This window comes from Henckelia pumila, chromosome 3, assembly GCF_033568475.1.
Source record: "Henckelia pumila isolate YLH828 chromosome 3, ASM3356847v2, whole genome shotgun sequence".
NCBI lineage: Eukaryota > Viridiplantae > Streptophyta > Magnoliopsida > Lamiales > Gesneriaceae > Henckelia > Henckelia pumila.
The window spans coordinates 153,254,581-153,280,793 of record NC_133122.1 but is presented as its reverse complement, the minus strand read 5'-3'; the positions used below and the strand labels follow the sequence as shown (position 1 = coordinate 153,280,793).

General features: G+C 35.8%; 1 protein-coding gene across 1 annotated transcript; it reads right to left on the bottom strand.

The window, feature by feature from the left end:
• Positions 1 to 245: 245 nt before the first annotated feature.
• On the bottom strand, positions 246 to 8,043 carry LOC140887399 (plasma membrane ATPase 4). The gene is made up of 16 exons (XM_073294628.1): positions 7,861 to 8,043; positions 4,806 to 4,925; positions 4,416 to 4,652; positions 3,567 to 4,328; positions 3,358 to 3,480; positions 3,144 to 3,248; positions 2,876 to 3,020; positions 2,619 to 2,783; positions 2,284 to 2,522; positions 2,164 to 2,196; positions 1,978 to 2,059; positions 1,726 to 1,886; positions 1,313 to 1,486; positions 1,029 to 1,211; positions 706 to 887; positions 246 to 629 (listed from the first exon to the last, which is right to left on the bottom strand). Exons 1-16 carry the CDS (start codon positions 7,915 to 7,917, stop codon positions 533 to 535), a joined length of 2,865 nt encoding a protein of 954 aa, XP_073150729.1. The 5' UTR covers positions 7,918 to 8,043; the 3' UTR covers positions 246 to 532.
• Positions 8,044 to 26,213: the final 18,170 nt, after the last annotated feature.

Here is a 26,213-nt window from a genome sequence, read left to right as displayed (position 1 = left end):
GTGTCTCAATTAGTTTTACTCACGTTTACAGTCGAAATCCAGGGTGAATCAATTATTGTTATTATCAGAGTTGGCTCTTTTTTCGATTTTTTTAGTTTTACTAGACAGACAGTTATTTCAATCAAATCAACTTTTTAGTTTTACTAGACAGACAGTTATTTCAATCAAATCAACACAAGCAAATTAAACCAACCATTGAATGTGGTCACTTTACAAGAAAGGAGAAGGCACAAGATCAAGAAACGAGAGAGAAAAACAAGATATTTGAGATGGAAGAAGTGTGACAAGATCATTCCATTGTGCTCACAATGGAGTCAAATATCAGACAGAAAATCCTTCTGCCAGCCCTTTAAGATACACATCAGAGAACAAAATAAATACATCAGAAACAACTATGGCACAAAAACACAACCTCTTTGAATTTGTTGAGTGAGGCAAGGTTTTTCTTTTTCTTTTTATTTTCGGGCGTGTGTGTTACTTAAACCGCAAATTTGATCTTCTGAGCCATAACGTTGGTTATGCAGCAGCTTCTTCACACGGTGTAGTGCTGCTGGATCGTCTCAATGTCGAGCCCTTTAAGTTTTACGACTGACTCAACATGACCCTTGAGCGTGTGCAACTCACGAAGCCTGTAATAAACATGGAAAAACATGTTACCTTCTGTTTCATTTTCAGTGTTCTTCATAGGAGAAAACGTTATGTTACCTTGCAATCTCGGCTCTCCTCTTGGCTTGTTCGGCAATTTCAGAAAGTTCCCTGTAGTTGCTCTTCTCGTTGAAGATGTTTGAAACTTCTGGCGTTTGGAGGCCGTGTAAAGTTCTTTGAGCAAGAGCCCACTGAGCTTCCCTCTCCCCTTTCCCATAATCTTTCTTGTTGGTGAAAGCAATCTGTTTCAAAGTAAATTCAAAATTTTTAAATTCCACTCCAGTTCAAGCTTGACGCTTCGACTATTATGTCATATATGCTACCCAACATGGAGAGAAGAAGGCATTTTTTAATTTACATGTCGAATACATATATGACATTACCTTGTTGTCATACAAATTCTGCCAAGCCTTTCCACTCAAGATATAACGGATAGCGAATTTCATTAAGTCGAGTGGCACGTAAAATACAGCACTGTAAAGCCAGATGACACCAGCCCATCCCCAACCACATCCTTTAATTCTAGCAAAACTCCAGTTGGCGTACACCGCAATAAGAGTTGCAACCTACACAAACATATCAGTTTCCGTACCACAGAGTTTAGACCATGATAACTAACAAAAGAGTACATATTTTCTGAGGAACAATAGAGGGATATAACCATTACCAGTTGTGCAATAAGAAAAGCAATCATCAAAAGAGCTCCGGGTCGTTCACAATATGACCAGCTGCGTGACCGAGTCACAAAAATGAGAGCCTGGCTAACAATACTCACTTGCAAGTATAGAGCAGCCATCTTTTCATATTCACTGTTTCTAATATCTTTAACACCGAATTTGTCCTGCATTTGCCAAAAATGAAAGGACATAGACCATTAACCCATGGTTGAGTTTTCATACGTCAAACAGCAGTAGGGCTAGAAGGAAGTTGGTAAGGGCAGGCATTCAGGCTTATATACATTTATATTTGATAAATAGACAAAGATAGAAATTCTCCCTAAATGTCTGGGGTATAAATCTTTAGCCCCAAGGCAGAACATCAAGCTCGCTAATGGTAAGAAGAGACAGTCATTTTCCTTACATGGAAGAAGGTAGTTTCATGCATCAGCCAGAAGAATATAACCGTCATCAATGCAAGATAACCTCCGAGTACTACGCCGGTGGCAAAAATCTCCTTCAACTTCCAGCTATCTGGCAATGGAGATGGCTTCACTCTATCCTTCGAAATGGTCATAATGGTACCTGAGTAGACCAGATTTGCCGATCAGATGCCATGTTTTTATTTTCCAGAATATGACAAAACAGGAAACATTCATACAATCCGGTAACTCACCATCATTAAGAATGGCGATGATCAAAACCATGAAGGGAGAGAAATCGAACTTCCAAATCAAAGCAATAAGCATGAAACCAACCTGAAATCAAGAAGTGGATGATATAATCAAGCAAAACTCGCAATATATAAGTAAAATTACCAAAACCAGAAACCGAGTGTCAGCGCTTTAGTCCATAAACTTACCACAATACGGATTGTAATGGAGACTGCGTAAATCTGCAAAAATGTAATCAGAAAAAGCATTTAAGTTCACTTGGACCAAAATTTATCTATGGAAATGGAAGAGAAGAGGAAATAACTAACTGTATAATTCTTCATTCTTTGGAAAATAGCTCTACTTGTCAAAACTGCACTAATGATAACACTAAGCCCTGGCTCGGTCAACACAATATCAGAAGCACCTCTTGCAGCATCGGTACAATCAGCAACAGCAATACCGATATCTGCCTTCTTTAGAGCCGGGGCGTCGTTCACACCATCTCCGGTCATTCCAACAAGGTGTTTCCTCTCTTGCAATTTCTTCACAATTTCATATTTGTGCTCTGTATGGAAAGGGAAAAAAAAGTAAGGAAACTTCTATTTGTTAATTTAGGAAACAAAGAGGGGAAAAACTGAGAGATAGAGATGAAAAACCGGACCTGGAAAGACCCCAGCAAAACCATCGGCCTTCTCGATTAATTCTTCAACGGGCAGGCCAGATATGGACTCATCCTTGTGTTGGCCGAGTAAAGAAGCAGAAGGGTACATATTTACTCCCATCCCAAGCCTACGCCCCGTCTCCTTAGCAATGGCAAGCTGATCACCTAATTTTCAAGAAAAAAGAAATGAATATGAGGTTGGTTCAGAAGAAATGTATCTTGTTTCTGGGACTTCATATCCAGGAAAGTTCATTTACCAGTAATCATTTTGACGTTTACACCAAGATTTAAGGCCCTGCGGATAGTTTCCGCACTGTCGTGTCTTGGAGGATCAAAAAGGGACAAGAGCCCAACAAATTGCCATGGACCTCCTGGGCTGTCCTTTGATTTCTCTGGAACTTCCTGAGAAACATTAAACATCTGTCTAAAAAATCCTTGTCTCTAATAGAATAACGGTACAAGATGAAAAGAAGAAGAAGTGTGCATGATGAGAAACAAGTGTGCTATAAGGAAGTGTTAACAAACCTGTCGACCAACTGCCAGTGAACGAAGCCCACGCTCTGCAAATTTATCGATGACACTATGAACTTTTTTCTTCAAGTCTTCCTTGCAGTTGCAGAGAGTTAGGATCTGATTCAAGGAAAGAGGATATATTTGAATAAATATTCCATGTTTAAGGAAACTATTTATGTACAATACTCATGAAGCAGCAGACCAACAAAATGGAAATCAGAAGCACCTGTTCAGGGGCTCCCTTGCTTGCTCGATGCCAGTTTCCGTCTGAATCTACGTAAGTTAATGCTGTTCTCTTGTCCACGGGGTTAAACGGGAAAAAGTGCACTTCACGAATACCAGCTCTTGCCTGAAAAATCAATTACATTTCGTCTAAACACACTCCTTTCTAAATCTATCTAAAAATATAGGGCAAGAAAAGTAGTAATACAATACCTCCTTTGGATCAGCTAGTGTACCAACAATGGCAGCATCAATAGCATCTTGATTTTCAGTTCTTGATGCCCTTGCGGCAAGAAGCAAGACGTGATCTGGATCCACGCCCTTCGCAAAGACCTCGATCAAGCTTTTATCAACGGAAAGCTTGTTAAGAGTTAAAGTTCCAGTCTTGTCACTGCACAAGACATCCATGCCGGCCATTTCCTCAATTGCTGTCATTCTTTTCGTGATGGCACCCTGCTGAGATAATCTGTGGGATCCGATAGCCATTGTGACAGACAAGACGGTGGGCATAGCAATTGGAATACCTCCGATCAAAAGAACAAGGAGATTGTCGATTCCCTGCCTATATGGCCTGTGCTGAATCGGATACATGACGATTATCTCAGCCAACATACCAATGGCAATCGAACAAATACAGAAGTTACCAATGGCGGTGAGCACTTTCTGGAAGTGTCCCACTTGATTGGTGCTGTCCACAAGATGTGCTGCTTTCCCAAAGAAAGTATGGACCCCGGTGGCAATGACTATGGCCTCGAGTTCACCTTGTTTGCAAGTTGAACCTGAGAAAACCTCGTCGTAGGGATTCTTGGTAACGGGAAGGGATTCTCCGGTGAGGGCAGATTGGTCAATCTTTAACGGATCGCCTTCAAGAAGACGAGCATCAGCTGGAACGATGTCTCCGAGCTTGATGCTTATGATATCTCCGGGAACTAGAATGGCTGCTTCCTGCTCACTCCATCGACCATCTCTAAGTACCTGTGTGATCAAGAGATCATCATCTAATATGAGAAACAATATATATCATCAAATGATTAAAATTCCTGTTTAAATCGATTCGTATACCTTGGTTTTAGGAGCAAGACCAGCCATAAGAGCAGCAGCTGCATTTCCAGCGTTGTTTTCTTCGATGAAACTTATAGTGGAGTTGATAACGAGCAAGCAAACGATACCAACAAAATCTTGCCAATCTGGGGGCTTGCCACCTCCATTAGCTAGCGCAATGGCCATGATTGCTGCAGCTTCCATGACCCATGATAGTGGATTCCACATAAAACCAAGGAACTTGAGAATTTTACTTTCCTGAATCACATTTCACACAGATATAATCAAATACATTGCAATCCAAGGGAGAATCAAGCAAGAAGCTGATCATTAAAAAAAAAATTATATAGCCAATAACAACCATGCATGCATTGTAACAAAGAAATTAGTTATGGAAAGCAGTTTCATTACCTTTTTCTCCTCCAACTTGTTGGGACCAAAAATTTGAATTCTTGTGTTTCCCTCATCGGAACTCAACCCTTCACGGCTGCACTTCAACTGCTCAAACACTTCCTCGATGGGGACTTTTTCCTATTATTATTTAAACCAAAATCACAAACATATGATTAATTATATATTCATCCAGATAGATATTTTCTTTGGGTCACAAAAACAAATCAAAACAATGTTAACAACAGTCATTCTTACAAAGTTTTTTATCTGGGAATATAACTTTTATTTTACACCATATATGGTCTCAATTTTGTCTTAAAAAAAAAGGTATAAAATTTTCAATCCCACTAAAAGAAAACACTCACAAATTTGCTAGGACCAATACCAAGTCAAAAATCCAAAGTAGGAGTTGACATTATTAACATCATGATTAGTCTTTCTTTATGTCCTATTCCATCACATCGTTAGGTAGTTGGTAAAGTCAACCCCAGCAAAATTGTAATAACTAATACTTTTCACAATCAAAAATAGGATTAACAGTCAAATATGTTCCGATGTCTAAAATTTAGGCTCTCCAAACAAAATTATTCTTACAAAATTTATGCATAATTTATATCTAAGTCATTTTAATCTGTCCCCTAAATACATGCTAAATCTTTTTATCCCATCAAACACTTTCTCCAGTCACTCTAATTACTTGTTCTGTCTTAAATATATAGGTTTTCTGATAAACAAAACAAACTTTTTACATGAGACCAAAAAAGTAAAATGTGTGATGACTCTAAATACCCTTTTCGACTCAAATATATAAGTTTTATTTTCTTTTTCGATAAAGAAACAAACATTTTTTTGTTAGCCAGAAACAAACTTATTTGCATGAGAGAAGAAAGTAACATGCAAAATGTCCTTTTATGATGAATTTTTTAAAAATTACATATATTTTTTTGTCGTTTAAGCACGGGTAGTCTACTTAAAACACTTACACATGATACACTGGTTCGTTCACATGATGGATCCAACGAAACAAGTAGAAAAAGAAAAATTGAGTGGACAATACAAAAGTTGACTTCTAACTAGTGGGTGGTTCGCAATATATTTCTTTTTTTTAATCATTATTATTTTATTTTATTATTTAAAAAAAGGGCACTTTCGAAAAATTGCAGAAATTCTTAAGCTTAGCAAAACAGAGACTCTCATACGTTATTATCCCCAAATTTACATCAAAACTACCTTTCCTCATAGTCTTTTTTATTTTTATAAAAAAATAAATAAATGTAGAATTTGATTAAATAAAATGGTTTAACATAATTATATAGTCGAAAACATATTTTTATACAAATTAATCTTTTATATATATATATATATATATATATATATATATATATATAAAGACAATAAAAGCTATGTCAGTGGCACACAGTCACATGATAAAACAGGTGAACCGTTGAGAAAATTTGGTAACACAAATATCAAAAAAGAAACAAGGCCGACTACCATTAAAAAGTAGCCAAACAAATCCCCAAAAATCACTTGTTTGGTCGAATTTTATTTTATTTTATTATTATTTAGGATTATGATAATGTTACGAGCAGATAATTTTTGTACAGTTGTGGCCATCACTCAATTATATCTCCACAAGGTTAAAAAAATGATAAAATTTTCAAAAACTAAATCAAGTTGACTGACATTAAGATGGCTAGAGTCCAAATTCCCTTTAGTGTGCATTTTCTTGAAAATTACTCCATTTCCAATTTAAAATACAGTGATTGAGATCACCTAAATTTATGGGGCAAAACACACTATTTTTCCAACCCCGAAGATCCTCAATTCACACATAGTTTCTATATTTTTAACTGATTATTTTATCTAGAGAAATTTAATTAACTAAATTTCAATTAATTGATGGATGAAATTACGATTATATCCTAATTTAATTCTAAATAAAATCAAAATTATTAAACAAATTAGTCATTTTTATATTATCTCCTCTTTTCTTAACCATAAGATTATATCTTATTTACCAAAATGACATTCGCTATCTTTGTTTGTTTTTTAAAATTTTTAAATTAGATAGTTATCACTTTTAAACATTTGAATATCTAATACATAATTTGACTTATAAAAATAATATGAAAATCAATTAAAATAATAAAATTTATATACATGCACACATCGCGTGATGCTAGTGTTTGTAAAATAAAATGAAGATTGAAGGCACATATCAATATATATATATATATATATATATATATATATATATATATATATATATATCATTCGATAAAATATAATTAATACAAGTTCAAAATTTAGGGATGAGATTTATATGGATGGATACATCTTACTTACTGGTCAAATCACAATATCTTCTCCTAAATTAAATTTTCTTCTGCTACGTTTAAATTCAAAGCATTCAATTTTGTTTTCCGATAGGCTAAATCAGACGTTAGACTTATAATTAGCCTTCAAATTAATTAAATGACACGCAAAAAAAAAAAGTCAAACTTATTGATGAGCAATCAAAACTCACGTTCATACAGAACAGTAATGATTGAAAAAGAAACAATCTTTTTTCATGGACAGATCGACTGTCTCGCAAAGTTGATTGGTGAAACATAACGTTGATTCGTGAAACAGTTTTGTATTGTTTTTTTGTGTAAAATATATAAGTACAATGGTCCCATATTCGTGTACAAGTTGGCAGTTCTTTGTATATATACCAGAAATAAAATAAAAAAAGAGAGAAACGAACATGTGAAAGCTGTAAGCAAAGCATCTAATTCTCGCAAAAGTTAGCTAATAACATGAAAAGTAACCTTTTCGGTTACCGCTAAAAGTCAATTCCCGAAATGCAAACAAACTGAATCTCGGGAAACGCGATTTTGAACAACACACCATAAACAGCAAAAAGTTGGGAAAAAAAAAAACTCATGATAAGCACAAAATTACTCGAGAAATATTTGGTTTTCACCGCAGAATCCAATCAAATCAAAGAAAAGCCATAAATCCCAGTATCCCACTTCAATATTTCGTTCAAGAATCTAAAAAAAGAAAAAGAAAAAAAAAATTGTACCAGATCAACTGTTTCATTCTTGATTTCTTCAAGACTAATGCCTTTGTCATTTCCCATGTTGGCTTCCCCCCAACTTCTTTTTTATTTCCAAGAATATAAAAGAAAAAAGGGGGAAATATATGATCAGAGGATTATTAGGGAGAAGAGGAAATGGGAGTAGATCTCCTCAAGTAAGAGGAATGGTTGGCCTTGTGGCCTCTTTATATACTCGTTTAGCGACCCGATTAGCGTCCCCACCCCCCAAGTGCCTCAAAATATTCAACTTTGACTCTATATTTCCATCCATCAAAATATTAGTCAAATTTACTACATGCCAGGCACTTTATGGGTAAATACTATTCTAGTATTGTTAAGTGCATGATTAATTAAATTAAATAACATATAGGGAGGTTTTATGTATTGAGAGATCATACAAATTAGATTATTAAATTTGGCCAAAAAAATCTTCTTTTTGAGTTTATATATCATGTTTGACTTTTGAAATGTGGGATAATAATAAATATTACCCAAAAAAATCTTGTGAAACGGTCTCACGAATAATTTTATAAGACGGATTTGTCAATTGGGTCATCCATGAAAATGTATTATTTTCTTTATTATAAACATGGATAGAGTTGATCCGTCCTACAAATAAAAATTCGTGACACCGTCTTACAAGAGAGCTAATCTAAATCTTTGTGATACAATTGCTATATATAATTTCGATATTCGAAAAATTATTTGCTGACATCAAATGAAACCCGGATCCAAAGATGTGAACAATGAAGGTAGATACTTGTTTGCCTTGGCTACCATCTCTGCTACTCGATTCCTTAGATCGATCGATGATGAAAAATAGTTTTTTTTCTAATTTAAAAATTAATATTTTTTATTGTAGATATAAATCGAATGGATCTGTATCACATATATAAATATGTAAAATTATCTCACAAGTCACAAGAGACCTACTCAAATAACAATTGGTTTAATATCAATTGTTCAATCAAACATTTGTTGTTTTTACCAAAATTATATATAGTAATAACGGTGTAACTCAAAGTTACAGATATATACACGAATAAAAAAGGCTTCTTATTGTTTTTCAACGTAAATAATGTTGTCAGTGTAACGCTCCAAAATTTATTTACCGAATTATTTGGCAATTAAAAATTATTATTTAGTGTATAAAATAATTATTGCAGCCAACTGAGTTACAGAGTGTATTTATAAAATACACATGCCAATTAATCAATGTGTTTGACTATTTCTGGATATCTGGTAATATTGACATTTCGAGATAATTATTGAGATAATGAAATTAAAATAATTATTTATGCCAAAAAATTTAATTTGGAAAAAATAATCAGTTTGGGGGATTAGTCAAAGCCTAAGATTGATTCAATTTTATTTATTTGGGAACTTACTGGTCTAGTTGACAGGTCAAAGTTCGCATTTCAAGATTATGGTAAAAATGTGTTAAATTACATATTGGAGTAAAATAACACAAGAGCATTAAAATGGATCAGACCGGGTCATTTTAGGACCAAATTTTATAATATTAAGTGGTACACTCTCTCTCACGCACGAAACACCTTAAACACACACTAAAACCCTAACCCCCAATTCGCCCCCTCTGATCGTCGGCCGCCGTGCAGCGCTGTTGCCGTCGATTGACCCCGCCATCTTGTAGCTCTCATCGAGGCGGTCACAACCATATCAAGAATCGTGAGTTTTGACGTCCGTTCAGTTCGGATCGAAGCAAAATCGCGACTGCCTTTGTTCTTCATCTTCCTCGCGCGAATTGACGGATTTGAGGTCGATTCTTGTTGTTTTTGTGTTTTTTAAAGGTTCTAAGATTTGTGTAGGTCATTTCCCAAGCTTATTACAACATTTTCAGTCGGAAAATCGCATGGATCGGAGCTTGGGAAGCTCGCCCCCGCCTCCTCTGTAATTCGCAATTTTTGGCCGCCACGATGGTCCATTCCGGTCATGGTCTAGTGCATTAGAATCATATCGTCGAGATCTACAACCCTGCCAAATTTCGTGAATTTTGGAGTTGATTTGCTCATCGCCGCCGCACCGCCGCCGCCGTCTTCCCCAATTTTCCGGCGACCACCTACATGTTAACCATTTTTTATCGCCTCGACGTGGTAGATCCGAATATCCAAGTTTCGATTCGAGATTTGAAATCCTTAAGCGGTGAGAGCGCAATAAAGTTCGGTAATTTTTGGTCAAAGTTTGACCAGAGTTGACCAGGGTTGACTTTTGACCTTTGTGTGATTTTTCGCAGATCGGAAGCTAGTTGAGGATATTTGGGGAAAAAAATCAATAATTTAGGGATTCGAGCTTCTAGAATTGGAAGTTGTGAGATTCCTGAGTCCCGATATACGCAACCGCAACTGTATAAGTTTTTCGTGCGTTTTAAACGCAAAGACATGTTATACCCTTCCTTTTTCACACCATTTAGATCATTATATTCATTGTTTTGATGATTAAATTGTATTGTTGCATTTGTATGTGGATATGGTAACTCAAGTTTTAATTCATGCATCATTCACGTTTTTATGCATTGTGACTTGGTTGTGAATGATTTTTCTGTCATGGCTGGGTCTTAGTTGCTGTTCACTGATTGATGGTTGAGTTAGGTCCCTTTGGGTCTTGGTTTAAGATGTCTTGAAGTAGTGTCGGCTAGGTGAACAGTTGGATGGTTGTAAGGGTAGTCTATCTTGCGGGCAGCTCAGGCAGAGCTCGGACGAGTGAGTTGTCTGGATCGGGTAAATTGTATTAGGGTCATATGTTATGGTTTGGTTTCGGATTCTTTTATGTTGGGCCGGGTAATTTATTTAAGAGTATAAGTGTTTAGTTTATTCATTGGGTCAATTTTGTTATTGAACATAAGATGTTCATTGAGCTTAATTTAGTTATTGGGTGTAAAATATTTATTGGGTTTAATTTATTTATTGGGCTTAGTTGTTTATTTGGGATAAAGTGTTATTTGGGCTTGAATGAATTGATTTAGTTATTGAGCCAAACTTATTGGGCTTAAGATATTTATTGGATGTTTAATTTAATAATTGAGCTAAATTTGTTATTGAGCCTAAATTATTTAATTTATTTGGTTGGACTAAGTTTTAAGTTGGAGTAAGTACTATTGTGCCAATCTTAGTCTAATTGGATATATTTAAGTGTGATTGGGCTAGTTTAAGTATTATTAGGTCAGTTTAAGTGTTATTGAGTTATCTAAGTGTTATCGGACGAATATGAGTTTAAGAGCTTTAGTTAAGGGGCAGCAACTCGAACTAGACAGTGACAAACAAAATAGTTCGTAAATATATATTTAATAGATGTATATGTATATTTTGATATAAGTAAGATTTTTATGGAAAATAAATTAAATATATATTTACGAGCATAATTTTAAGGAAAATGATATTTTTAAGTTCATGATTCATGCATGTATTTTAAGTTAATATTAAGTGCATGTAAAGAAAATTTTTGGGAAGTTGATGTGAATTGTGACAATTATGTTCAGGAGCCTACGAATCCCCGTGTTAAGGTTGGGTGAAGTGGCATAAGAGGCGTAGGGAATCCCCGTGTTAAGGTTGGGTGAACCTCGCCGCCGCGTACGTTGGTTTATAGATTGATCAATCGTTTATATTTATGGTCACACTTTACTGATATGAACCACAGGAAATGATTTTTATGTTTATGACATGCCAATGCTTATGTTATGTATTATGTTACGTATTATGTTATGATTTAGATTACGACGCAGTTTATTCATACGATTTTACAACGCAGTTTATGCATACGATTTTACGATCATGCATGCATTAGAATCCTCAGGTTATTTTTATATACGTTATGTGCTTGCATATGGTTTTATTTAGTAGTACTCGTTATTAAAGTTAGAGCATGCTGGACCTTTAGACTCATTAGATCTAAATGATGTGCAGGTGAGATTTATATTATTCAGGAGGTTGTGGTCCTGACTGGTGGTGAAGACCTCCGTGCATTCGTGGCAAGTTAGCACACCCGTGACCTTCGCGCTTTTATGTTTCAATGATTATGAGATTGTATCAAACTATTTTTCGCATCTTACGTTATTGAATATTTACGCATGGATTTATAATGTGTTCGAATATTTAAGTTTTGACATGAAATCATTTTTATTATGTATTAAATTTTATGAAAATCTATTTTTAAGTATAGATGCATATATGTATGGGAATATATGTAATTTTTTTTTAAAAAAAATTTCTTCGAGTTTGGTTTGTTTCATTTGGTATCAGAGCAAGGTCCTTGGAGGGTTGGCTAGCCTGCTACGTGGAGCTCAGAAGTTGCACTGTCAGCCTGTGAGTTTTAAATGGTTTTTATTATGCTTTACGAATGGGACCAACGAGTTAGATTTTTCACTGAAATTTATGTTATAAGACTTTTAAATTAAAATACATAGCTATGCAATACGGTTGCGTGAGGGATTATTGGGAATTGCAGTATGTCTCCGAGTCGCGTAGTTTGCGATGCGGGTAATCAGGATCCACCTTCGCCTCTACCTTCACCTGCAGCTCTACCACTCGCAGCTTTTGAGAGGGCCATCATGGGCATGCTAGCTAGTATCACGAGTTTACTTGAGCATCAGGCTGGACAGCTTAGGAGGGTGCACGAGGAGGACATCACTGAGAGGTTCTACAAGCAGGGACCGAAGGAGTTCGCGTGGACCCGTGATCTACTTGTGTCTGAGGAGTGGATTCTAGCGTTGGAGATGATCTTTGCCTACATGGGACCCATGATGTCGATTGGGTCAGATGCGCAATCTACATGTTGAAGGATGATGAAGCTCTCTTGTGGTAAGGCACAGTGACTGGTTTTGATCTGGCTAGGATGATTTGAAGGGATTTCAAGACGGTTTTATTTGATAAGCACTTCACAGAGGATGTGTGAGGACATCTGATTCGTGACTTCATGAGTCTTTGACAAGGAGACATGATTGTGGCTGAGTTTGTGAGGCAGTTTGAGCGGGAGTGTAACTTCGTGTCTTCAATTGCTACAGTGGAGAGCGAGAGGCTGCGACATTTCACTGATGACTTGAGGTCCGACATCAAGCAGGATGTTTCCATGGTGGATGTGACAACGTACAAGGTAACGGTTATTCGAGCGTGCCAGTCCGGGAAGGGGAGGAAGGAGATGCAAGCTTATTTTCAGAAGCAGAGGCAGTTGTAGCAGTCATCTAGAGGACATTCTTGGCAACAGCTGAAGCAGAGGTCGCAAGGCCAGCAGCATCATGGGACAGTTGCTCCTAGCACTGGAGGGATACCTTTCTACAGACAGTGTCAGAGGCCTCATGCTGTAATGTGTTTGGTTGGTTCAGGCAGGTGCTACCATTGCGAGGATCCGGAACGATTTTGAGGAACTGTCACAGAGCAAGGCAGACCACATGGCTCTTGTTTGTGGTGCAGGCTGAGGATCCAGATCATGATACTTCTCTTATCTCAGATAATCTTAATTTGCGTTCTTAAATTCCATTTATTGGGATGCTTAGTTAAGATTTGTATTGGAAATTGCTTGACTATTGTACTTGTATTTTAGAAATGAATGTGTAGGATGAGAATTGGGAATTGGTTAAATTAGCATGCTCAGGATTGAACTTAGGATGCTAATTGGTTGCTCTAGAGGAACGGTGTAGTGACCCGCACCGTGATCACCTACTAATCAGAAGCTTAAGCATGCATGTAACTTAATTAAATATAATAAGAGAAATGACAGCGGAAAATCTTAAAGATATATAGCCCCAAGATAATTAAATCTTAAATACAACCAAATCGAATAAATATCAGTTAAAATCTTAATCTAAAATTCTTCTGAAGACTCATGCTACCAAGCCCTGGTCACCGACCAACTACATCTCTCGCTCCTGATCCACCTGCAAACCTGCCTCTTCCACTACAACAAATATGTTAATTAACCACACTAAAACGACAACGGTTTTATGTGTAAACTGTTGTCTTTTAGTGTTTGACAATGGTTTTTACAAAAACCGTTGTCGTTGACCGCATTTTAATTAAAAACGACAACGGTTTTTAAAAAACCATTGTCGTATATATGTCTAAGACAACGGTTATAAAAACCGTTGTCTATGAGCGCGTTTTTGGTGGCCTACAACAACGGTTTTAATTAACCGTTGTCTATGTGCGTTCTTTTTGGGGTCTACGACAACACATTTTTAAATCCGTTGTCGTTGTTATTTTTTTATTTGTTTTTATTTTTTAAAAAAATTAAAAAATATATAATCCCATATATATATATATATACATGAGAACCTTCTACACGCACATGCTTGAGTGCCCCCTTCAAGTGCGATCGAGAAAACGAAACCCAATCCCTAGCCCCAACCCGTCGCCCCTTCAACCCTGCTCTTCTCCGGCGCCCTAGACGTCGATTGTTCGCCGGAAACTAGTCTTTCGACCTCCTTTCAGCTAGCCCAAGCCTTAGCAACTCCAATCGTGACTTGAATCTCAAGTTTACAGCTTAGATCGACAGTACACTCGCGACCATCACTGTGTAAGTTTTGTTTCTTTGTTCTCTAGCTTCGTTCTCTTGCTTTGTGGTCTTGTTTGGGCTTTTGGCGAATGGGTGGAGAAAAGGGGTTAAATATTAATCTCTTCGATTTTCAGGTCTAGTAGATGTTAAGGTCTAGGTTTCCAGTCGTGAACATCTTTTAGTAGATGCTAAGGTCTAGGTTTCCAGTCGTGAATTTCTTCGATTTTCCGGCAGATTTCTTGTCAATTTATATGGTTTCTGGTTGTGGGTAGATAGTGTTTCTCCTCCTTCCGCCGCCGCACCTCAAGCCTCGCTCCGCCCGACCGCCTCTCATCCATCTGGTCAGCTAAACCGCTGCTCCAGAAGCAATGACGGGGCCGTAATTTCACCGCCATTAGTTATTCTACTCTTTCGTCGGCTGGTAGCATTATTACTGGCGATGATTCACTCACTTCTCCTTACCTTTCAGTCCGAATTTTCTGCCCCAGTCACGCCGATGTAAGCCTGCTTCATGTACCTCTCGCATTTGCCATGGTTTTCTGTAGTCTGCATTACTTTTGATACGTGGAGGTTATTTTTTATCGCTAGGACGCACTATCGGAATGTCTTATGTGTTTCGGAGCTGGTTCGACTACCATTGATTTTCGAGGACTTTACTTGTTCTGTCCAGATGGATATATAAAAAATTAGAGCTTGTTTCATTGCAGCACAATCTCATTGTTCAATTATACTGTTACTGTGGAGGAGAAGTTTAAACATGCCGGGGGTTAACTGACATAGGACTTCCCACTTTCAATCTATAGATATGGATCTCTAGTATATTTAATGTGAGCCAGGATGTGAAAAGCTGCATTTCGTTGGCTGCAGACTCTGTTGGATTGAAAGAAATACCAAATTACGTAGTTGAAATGCACGATCATATTGACTGGATCAATCAAACCCAGGTTTATGGGCAGCCCATTCGTTGGTTTTTCTTTTTCCCCTGTCTTGACTCATGTTATAATGTTTTTGTAGCCAAATTTTTGGTTTTATAAATTCAAAATATACTTCATGATTTAATGATGTTTACATTCAGTCTAAAGCTATCATCTGAGAAAGGATTTTCGAAATAATTAGACGACAAGCATGGGTTCGGATGAATACAAATATAATACTGGTAAATGGGTGCGGTGTATTCATTTGTCAACGTTCTTTTTCAAGATTTTATTGATTTTTTAATTGCACTTACAAGTCACTTATAAAGAATATTTGGAATTCACCGAGTATTCTTACTTTGTGAATTATATAGGTGCATGAAGGTTTTTAAATCAACATTAGCTGATAATGTTTTTCATCTACCGTTAATAATTCAAGGAATGTTTTCATCCGGTTGAAATTACAGAGGGAATCTGGATTGTGCCTGAGTGGAGAAGTCCTCCAGTAATATTCCATTATGAGCTCAAGTTGTGCATAGTTTTTTGTTTCCGTTATTTAATAATTAGTAACTATATGAAATTTCAATATTCTGATGTTTATCACCGCCTTGTAGAATCCCCGGGCAATAAACATAATTTTGAATCCAGGTTTGGCATTTGGAACTGGGGAGCATCCCACAACAAAATTGTGCCTGCTGCTGCTGCATCGTTCGATAAAAGGAGTAGAATCTTTTCTTGACTATGGTACAGGTTCGTAGTTGGTTTATTTGTTGGATTCACTTAGTCATCGCAATCGCTATGAGAACTGAAAATATGTAGTGGATATGTGAGTACATATTCTTTACTTAATTAAGCATTTAATTTAGCCAATGGAACACTCATGTCGAATCTTGTTGCTATATGAAGGAGCTTGAGATTGTTTAATTCGAACAAGGAGAGGAAAGGGAAAAAAAGCCTATATGGGAAGTGATAAAGGTATTTATTATATATGTTTATCTGTGATAAACTGACAAATATTTAAATTTGTATTAGTCATTGACAATTTTTTGATAATATAGGGTCCTCGCCAACCAGATGCAAAACAGTGTGGGTATTATTTGCTGAAATTTATGAAAGAAATTGTTGAAGAAAATGCTACCAGTGATAAGGATTCACTTTCCTCAATAGTATATTTGACATATTCTCAATCTTCTCAAATAATTGTGTTTATATCATGTTTCTTCTTCATTATTGTTTTTTTTACTAATATAATTTGAGTTTGTTCACAGTTCATGAAAACAGTTTACTCTAATGAAGAAATTAATGAAGTTCGATCCGAATGGGCGGAATGCGTACTAGACTATATTAATTATGACTAGGTATCTTTAATTAATCTTGTTTTATTTTCTTATTGTTGTTCACTTTTTATTGTGCATCGTTATAATTTTCGAGTAAAATAAATTTGGAGGCCATAATTTGGTGTTTGATCTCCATAATTATCCTCCTTTGTTTTGTCAAATGGGGGATCCCCTTTCTTGTACAGAAGGTAGTTAAATTTCATAATTTTTTCCTTGGTGTTTTTTCTTATGCTTAAAATTTAACTCGAAATTAAGTCTATTTTGGTTAAGATTCTACATATTTTGATTGATATTTACCACTTAAAAAACGATTCTACGTATTTTGATCGATATTATTAGGGACTCTGTTTAATTAAATAAGCCTGGAATGTGCATGCGATATCAGCATTTTCAAGCTGGACACAGGAAAAATCAGTGTTCTTTTTTCTTTTTTTTTTGAAAAAAAACACTTCATCTTTGATTTGAATATTTGCATAGATTGAAACAGGTGAGGATCAGCAGAAGGTAGGTGTTCCCTTATATTGATATTTTGTTCAAGTCTTGTTGAACACTTGCATTTATCATATCAAGATCTTATGGTAAAATATGTCAGAAAATATACTTAAAGCCCATTTTTTCCTGCAAAGATCAGTACATGAACCTTGTAAGTTTTCCTAACTAACAAAGATGGCAATCATTAACCTTTGAGTTTGCAAGTTCAAAATCTTTGTTTATCTAACTGTGCATGACTCTAATGTTAAAGTTTTTTATTTGTCTAAATCCAAGCAGTTTGATTTCTATTTTTCTATTATTGTCGGTGTGTATTGTTTTTTTCTCTTGGCTTGAACATAGTTTTATATATGTGTGCATTCTGATTTTGTTTGTACTATATATGCATTTTTGGTATTAATGTAATTGAATTCATTCTTTGTTTAAGATGAACTGGTATTAAACTTTGTATATTAAACACACGCAAAGCATGTGCCACGACATGCTAGTATGAATTAAAGTTGGGAGGCTAGCTTATTGGGATGTGGAGTGGAACTTGAAATGGTGTGTGGTTTGAGTTATTGGGATGTGGAGTGAAACTTGAAAGTGCCAAATCCATAGTTTAGCTTGTGGCATGTGGGTGGTCGGAGCCCACGGTTTGTGTCAATTGTGGGTTATGTTTTATGAATTCAATACAAATGCTAAATGAGTTTAATAAAAATCCTCTTGATGTGCACTGCCTTCCTTTTGGAGTTGCTGAGTTTTTTTCTTTTATTTTTTTCCTATGACAAGCGAGAGATTAGTTTGCTAGTTGTGATTGGATTCCATGTTTAAATTGGTTTAAGTTTTTGTTGATAATTTTGGACTGAGAATGTGTTTTCTTGTAGGTAACTCGGGAGTAATGCATAAGGGGTTTTGATGCAAGGATTGAGCTGTGTTTCAGATCGCCTTGGTAATGCGTAGAAGTCATCTCGTGAACATCGTTATCAAGAACACATGATTTATGTTTTGATACAACTATCTTTTGGAACTACTTTTGTTACATTTATCTTATATTAGCTGGGATATTTTGAGTTTCAATTACATAGCATTATCTTTCAAATTAGATGTGTGTAACTCTTTTGGAACTTGAAGATAACATTTTAATGGATTCAATGTAGTAAATATTTTATTTTATATTGGTTTCTTTATTAATATTTATAGTTCGTACAAAGATACGGTTTTAACGACTTTAACATGTGGTTGGACAAAAACGACTCCAAAAACAACTGATTTATGTTAATGCAAAACCGTTGTCATATACCACAAAAGACAACGGATATACACTGTTGCAAAACTGTTGTCGTAAGCCACAAACCACAACGAATATAAACTATTGCAAACCCGTTGTCTTAAATAATAAAAGACAACGGTTTTACACTGTTGCATAACCGTTGTCTTTGGATACATACGACAACGGTTAATAACTGTTGCAAAACCGTTGTGGTATTATAGAATCCACAACGGATATAAACCGTTGTTGTATGTTATACTTTCGACAACACCTTAAAGTACAACGGTTTTTTGACCCCTACGACAACGGATCCGTTGTCGTAGTCCCGTTTTTCTTGTAGTGTTCGAATGGGGTGTCCGAGATAAAAGCAGGGACGTGAGAGCTAACGCCCAGTACGTAAAGTATTGAATATACAGGTCTATATGATACATGCAACATGAACTATGAATGCTCTGGGTAAACTGGGAACAATTCTGTAAAATCATGCTCAGTACACAGGCGCCTCCAATATGTGCACGCTGCTCCGAAAATCCAGTGGGTGCCACACATACTGAACCCGATCTTGGACTATCACCGTCCTGGGTAAAACCGCACACGCTGCCCCGTCGGTCCAGTGGGTGTCACACGGTATCCAATCGTATAATAACAACAACCCTAGGGCTGAGCGACCCTAGAACAACTGACTATCTCAAAAGGATAACAGGCTCAACATGGTATGCAAATTCCACATATAAATCATGAACAGTAAATCATGCATATCATGACAGATAATAATGCAACACAAAATTATGCAACACATAAACATGTATATTTAGCTGGCTATCTCAGTCTGTACTTACGTACCTTAGTTCTACTAGGCAAGCTATACTAGCTCTAAAGTCCAAGCCTACAGTCCACACTACAATGCAAAGTACTCATGCATTATCACTTTATTCTAAAAGTCTTAACTAGACCATAACATACTCCTTATTTACTATAAGGAGCCAGAGCTATACCTGCGTCCGTCGTCAGCCCGCTGATGACGACTGCCCCAAAACTTGGGCACCGCTCCGCCGCAACTCCGGAGCACCTGGCCAACCTCCGGACCAAGCCTAGGAAGGCTGTAAACACCCCAAAAACCTAGAATGCACTAAAGACCAAGAGAGAAGACTTGAATTGGTGTGAAAATTCTGAAATTCGGAGGGCCTATTTATAGGCGGAGTTCGGACGGTCCGAACTGGGTTCGGACGGTCTGAACTACCACTTGTTCGAGCCGTTTAGAAACCTGGGCTCTGCTGAGTTCGAACGGCCCGAACTGGGTTCGGAGGGCCCGAACTGGTCCGTATGCTCCGAACTGTTTTGGTCCTTCCGAAGTCATTTTTGGACCCCCGGGACCTATCCTACCATTTTCGGACGTTCCGGATCTGATTTTCCACTTATTTTAACCAAATAATGACTCCTTAAACATTTTTTGACACTTATAAAATTATATGTCATTTTTTAACATGTTTAAAATCATTTAATCTTGTAAAATGGAACTGGGCTACTACAAACGGTCTATACCTGTTAGGAAATATTTTGCGTACAGGGAAGATTAGCATTAGAGGTATTGTTACGTTTGTGTTGCTAGATTATGGAGCTACGCATTCTTTTACCTCTCAGTAGTTTTTGAGGATTTTTAGTAATTGTTTGCTATAGGTTAGATGCGAATGTTGGGTCGGAGAGAATGTTTTGAGAATTATCTTAGAGATTTGACTGATTGCTATTGAGGAATTCAGATTTCATTTTTTTCTCAGTAATCATTGAGCCAAGTGGTTCGGGTTAAGGGTATTATTGAGAGATAAATTAGTTTGCTATAGATATGAAATTTGGGAATTTGGTGATAGTCCTAATTGAGAAATTAAGTATCGATTGACGTTTAGTTGATTTTGTGAGGGATTGGGAAAGTGATTTTGGGATAGAGGAAAATTAGTTACGTGAGCCATTTTATCGATTTTTTCTGAAAATATTGGAATCATTTTTGTAGTTCATGCATTCCTTGATTCGCATGACATTGTTCATTGAAGATTCAATCAATTTGGCTTCGAATGATATTTCGGTTATGAATTTCGGAAATTCATATTTCTTGAAAACTTGAATTCTAAATCTGGACATGGATATTGATTTGGGTGAGTATTGTTATTCTATTCCATTGGGATCTCGATTTTGTTTTGTTGACATCATATTACACCTTGGGATTTTATTTCATTTTTGTTGAGTGCGTGCGGATTTTCTCTTGTGTAAGCCACGCTGACAACCTTGATTCTGATTTGTATTGATGATGGACATGATGTCAAACCTGTTGACAGGTGATCATCTGATTTGATATTGATTGATTGACTCGTATCCCTTGTTCATGGAGCCTTGAATTGATTCGCTCACCCCTTGTATTAGACTGCAAACGAGTTGTATCCTTTTTGTACATTTGTTTTCCAGATTACTGTATTTTGATATTGTTCTGAACCATGTCTCTTCGATTTCGATTTGATTATGACCCAGCAAGTTATTTATTGAGCTGAGTTAAACTGAACGTCATCTTGACATTGTTTTGGCTCGTAACTGATTGTGATTGTTAGTACCATTAGAATTTAGTGTTTGGCGGGCACCAGATAGAATCGTGGGACAGTTGATATCGAGGTTTTGTTGAGATCCTATTATGATTGAATTTCAGGGCTCTTAGGAGTCGATACTACCTTTAGTGGAGTTCACCTATAGCATCAGTTGTCAGGCGTCTATAGGTATGGCTCCATATGAGACTTTTTCGAAACAAGTTGTAGATCTCCCGTGCATTGGAACGTTGTTGGCGAGAGGATTTTCTTAGGTTTCGAGTTAGTTCAGCAGAATGCAGATATCGTGGTTCGAATTTGGGACAAGATGAGGGCCACACAGAGCCGTCAGAAGAGTTATGCTGACCGAAAACTACGAGACCTCGAGTTTGCTATTGTAGACCATGTGTTTGTGAGGATTGCGCCCATGAAGGGCGTGATGCGTTATGGATATGAGCCTCTACAGTTGGCGTCAGACTTGTCGTCCGATGAACACTAGAGAAGATCTTAGCACGGGAGGAGCAGAGACTTAGAACGCGAGTTTTTCCATTGGTCAATGTCTGGTGTTAGAATCAGTCAGAGGAGGAGGCTTTTTGGGAGGCCGAGGTCGTTATGCGGACGTATTGTCCAGAGCTTATCGGTACTTACTTCAATTTCGAGGACGAAATTCCATTTAGGGGGGGGGGGGGGGGGGGGGATAGTTGTAACACCCAAAATTTATTTACCGAATTATTTGGCAATTAAAAATTATTATTTAGTGTATAAAATAATTATTGCAGCCAACTGAGTTACAGAGTGTATTTATAAAATACACATGCCAATGAATTAATGGGTTTAACTATTTCTGGATATCTGGTAATATTGACATTTCGAGATAATTATTGAGATAATAAAATTAAAATAATTATTTATGCCAGAAAATTTAATTTGGAGAAAATAATCAGTTTGGGGGATTGGTCAAAGCCTAAGATTGACTCAATTTTATTTATTTGGGAATTTACTGGTCTAGTTGACAGGTCAAAGTTCTCATTTCCAGATTATGGTAAAAATGTGTTAAATTACATATTGGAGTAAAATAACATAAGAGCATTAAAATGGATCAGACCGGGTCATTTTAGGACCAAATTTTATAATATTAAGTGGGACACTCTCTCTCATGCATGAAACACCTTAAACATACACTAAAACCCTAACCCCCAATTCGCCCCCTCTGATCGCCGGCCGCCGTGCGTCACCCTTGTCGTCTATTGACCCCGCTATCTTGTATCTCTCATCTAGGCGGTCACAAACCATATCAAGAATCGTGAGTTTTGACGTCCGTTCGGGTCGGATCGAAGCAAAATCACGGCTTCCTTTGTTCTTCATCTTCCTCACGCAAATTGATGGATTTGAGGTTGATTCTTGTTGTTTTTGTGTTGTTTAAAGGTTCTAGGATGTGTGTAGATCATTTCCCAAGCTTATTACAACATTTTCAGTCGGAAATCGCATGGATCGGAGCTTGGGAAGCTCGCCGCTGCTGCCTCTGTAATTTAAGATTTTCGGCCGCCACGTTGGTCCATTCTGGTCATGGCCTAGTGCGTTAGAATCGTCTCATCGAGCTCTACAACTCTGCCAAATTTCGCAAATTTTGGAGTTGATTTGTTCATCGCCGCCGCCGCCGCCGTCTTCCCCAATTTTCCGGCGACCACCTACATGTTAACCATTTTTGATCGCCTCGACGTGGTAGATCCGAATATCCAAATTTTGAGTCGAGATTTGAAATCATTAAGCGGTGAGAGCGCAATAAATTTCGGTAATTTTAGGTCAAAGTTTGACCAGAGTTGACCAAGGTTGACTTTTGACCTTTGTATGATTTTTCGCAGATCGGAAGCTAGTTGAGGATATTTGGGGGGCAGAAATCAATAGTTTAGGGATTTGAACTTCTAGAATTGGAAGTTGTGAGATTCCTGAGTCCCGATATACGTCGGGCAATTTATTTAAGAGTATAAGTGTTTAGTTTATTCATTGGGTCAATTTTGTTATTGAACCTAAGATGTTCATTGAGCTTAATTTAGTTATTGGGTGTAAAATGTTTATTGAGTTTAATTTATTTATTGGGCTTAGTTGTTTATTTGGGATAAATTGTTATTTGAGCTTGAATGAATTGATTTAGTTATTGAGCCAAGCTTATTGGGCTTAAGATATTTATTGGAGGTTTAATTTAATAATTGAGCTAAATTTGTTATTGAGCCTAAATTATTTAATTTATTTGGTTGGACTAAGTTTTAAGTTGGACTAAGTATTATTGTGTCAATCTTAGTCTAATTGAATCTATTTAAGTGTGATTGGGCTAGTTTAAGTATTATTAGATCAGTTTAAGTGTTATTGAGTCATCTAAGTGTTATCGGACGAATATGAGTTTAAGGGCTTTAGTTAAGGGGCAGCAACTCGAACTAGACAGTGACAAACAAAATAGTTCGTAAATATATATTTAATAGATGTATATGTATATTTTGATATAAGTAAGATTTTTATGGAAAATAAATTAAATATATATTTACGGGCATAATTTTAAGGAAAATGATATTTTTAAGTTCATGATTCATGCATGTATTTTATGTTAATATTAAGTGCATGTAAAGAAAATATTTTTGGGAAGTTGATGTGAATTGTGGCAATTATGTTCAGGAGCCTACGAATCCCCGTGTTAAGGTTGGGTGAAGTGGCATAAGAGGCGTAGGGAATCCCCGTGTTAAGGTTGGGTGAACCTCGCCGCCGCGTAGGTTGGTTTATATATTGATCAATCGTTTATGTTTATGGTCACACTTAACTGATATGAACCACATAAAATTATTTTTATGTTTATGACATGTCAATGCTTATGTTATGTATTATGTTACGTATTATGTTATGATTTAGATTACGATGCAGTTTATGCATACGATTTTACGATCATGCATGCATTAGAATCCTCAGGTTATTTTTATATACGTTATGTGCTTGCATGTGGTTTTATTTAGTAGTACTCGTTATTAAAGGTAGAGCATGGTGGGCCTTTAGACTCACTAGATCTAAATGGTGTGCAGGTGAGATTTATGTTATTCAGGAGGTTGTGGTCCCGACTGGTGGTGAAGACCTCTGTGCATTCGTGGCAAGCTAGCACACCTGTGACCTTCGCGCTTTTATGTTTCAATGATTATGAGTTTGTATCAAACTATTTTCCGCATCTTACGTTATTGAATATTTATGCATAGATTTATAATGTGTTCGAGTATTTAAGTTTTGACATGAAATCGCTTTTTATTATGTATTAAATTTTATGAAAATTTATTTTTAAGTATAGATACATATATGTAATATTTTTAAAAAAATTTTCCTTCGAGTTTGGTTAGTTTCAGTCAGGTATCACATAATATTTTCGAAACAGTATGTATAAAGAAAGAGAACAAAACCAAAAACAAGAGTCGCCATATTCTGTTTCTTCTTGTTTCTTTTTATTGTTTATACATGCTTAAAATATTTTTCTATCCTTCATATTTTTAACTAATTAACTAAGCTTTTGCAATTTTCACGCTCTTTAACAGTTTTAAATTTATAGTTGTTGCTTTGTTTTTGTTTTTTGTTTGTTTTTATTGTTTTTGCTTTGTGACGTTTGAACTGTTATGCGATTTAAAAATATTTGAATTGCATCGTTAACATCGAATATAGCATTTGATAAAGTGAGTGGTGGGTTTTCGGTATACCGTATAACAAATATTGATATGAAAAAATTCATACGGTACCGATATTGAAATTCTGAAATTTTGGCATGAAAAAAATTTATACTGATACCATACAGATACCGAAAAAAAGTTCGATATACCAAAAAAATGTATATATATTAAATAAATTTTGTTACGGTATCCCAAAAAAGTCGATATTTTGGTTCGATATCCCAGCCCTAATTAAGCGACAGACGCCCAGTTGTATAAAAATGCTAATGTCAAACAAATTTTCAGAAAATTTAACTATTAATTTTGTTTAGCGGTCGTCCCAAACAAATATCTATATTTCTCAGAAAGAAAAATATCAATACAACAATGGACAAAAAAATAAAAGTACAAATTATTATTCTTAATTCCAAACAGACTCTTTGGAAAGGAAGACTTTAAGCAAATGTAAAGCTGGGAGTTGAGTTAATGAGAAGCCGTATTAGGAGAATAAAACTTTGACATGTACATAAATTTAATGAATCAATCCTCACCCCTATATTTTAGTCATATGAGTAGGTTTCTTTTGACACGATAATTTCATAAATTTATATTCATGAGACGGATCGACTCGTTCAATATTTGTAGTAAAAAATAATACTTTAACATAACAAATAATTTTTCATTAGTCGAGTCAAGTCAGAAATCCATAATACGAATTTTATCGGTAAGACGGTCAATTTTTGTATTAGTTTTCCTAATAAGATTTACAAATTATTATTATTAAGATTCTTTTCATAAAAAATAGGGACTCAACGCAATCAACGAAAAAAAAAAATCAAGGTGATGCTTAATCAAATTATTTTACATATATGCTGTCATAACTCAAAATATTAAATAAATAAGCAAACAAGAAACACCAAGGATCCTCTCTGTCTTAACATTTATAATGAAACATTATACTATTCCTTGATTAATATTATATAGATGTGAATCGGTGGATCAAGTGTACTTCTGGCCGAAACAAGTTGGAGCCTTTTCCATATCTCACTTCACAAGACGAAAATATTCAAATATTTTTTTTGTGTATTTTTTTAATCCAAAGTTTCGGCTATTTATCATTTTAAAGACTCGAAAGGATATTTGACAATATTGTTAAATTTGTTAAGATGTTTAGATATATACAATAATTAAGAACGATCGAACGATATACTCGGGATATAATAAGGATAGAACTTTTGTGTCCACGGAAGTATATTCGGTATATATTAAAATTTTACGAGGATATTTCGATCTAATATTATATTTAATCGTGTATTTGTGCATAATTTCATTTTAATTAACAATATTACAAATATTTTTTTATAAATATCTATTTTCTTTTAAAAATGAAATTAAAGGTCTTTTTTTTTTTTTTAATAACCATAAACAAGAAATCGAAACAATAAACAAAAACCCATTTGCTTTTAATTATTACCATAATACTCTTTTTAATTTTGGTCCCAAATCAAAATATAAAATGAGAAATTACGATGAGATTTTGGTCTTAAAAGATGGCCGATGGGTAGTGCTGAAATCTTGGAATGCCCATGAAAAGTAATTAAATCATG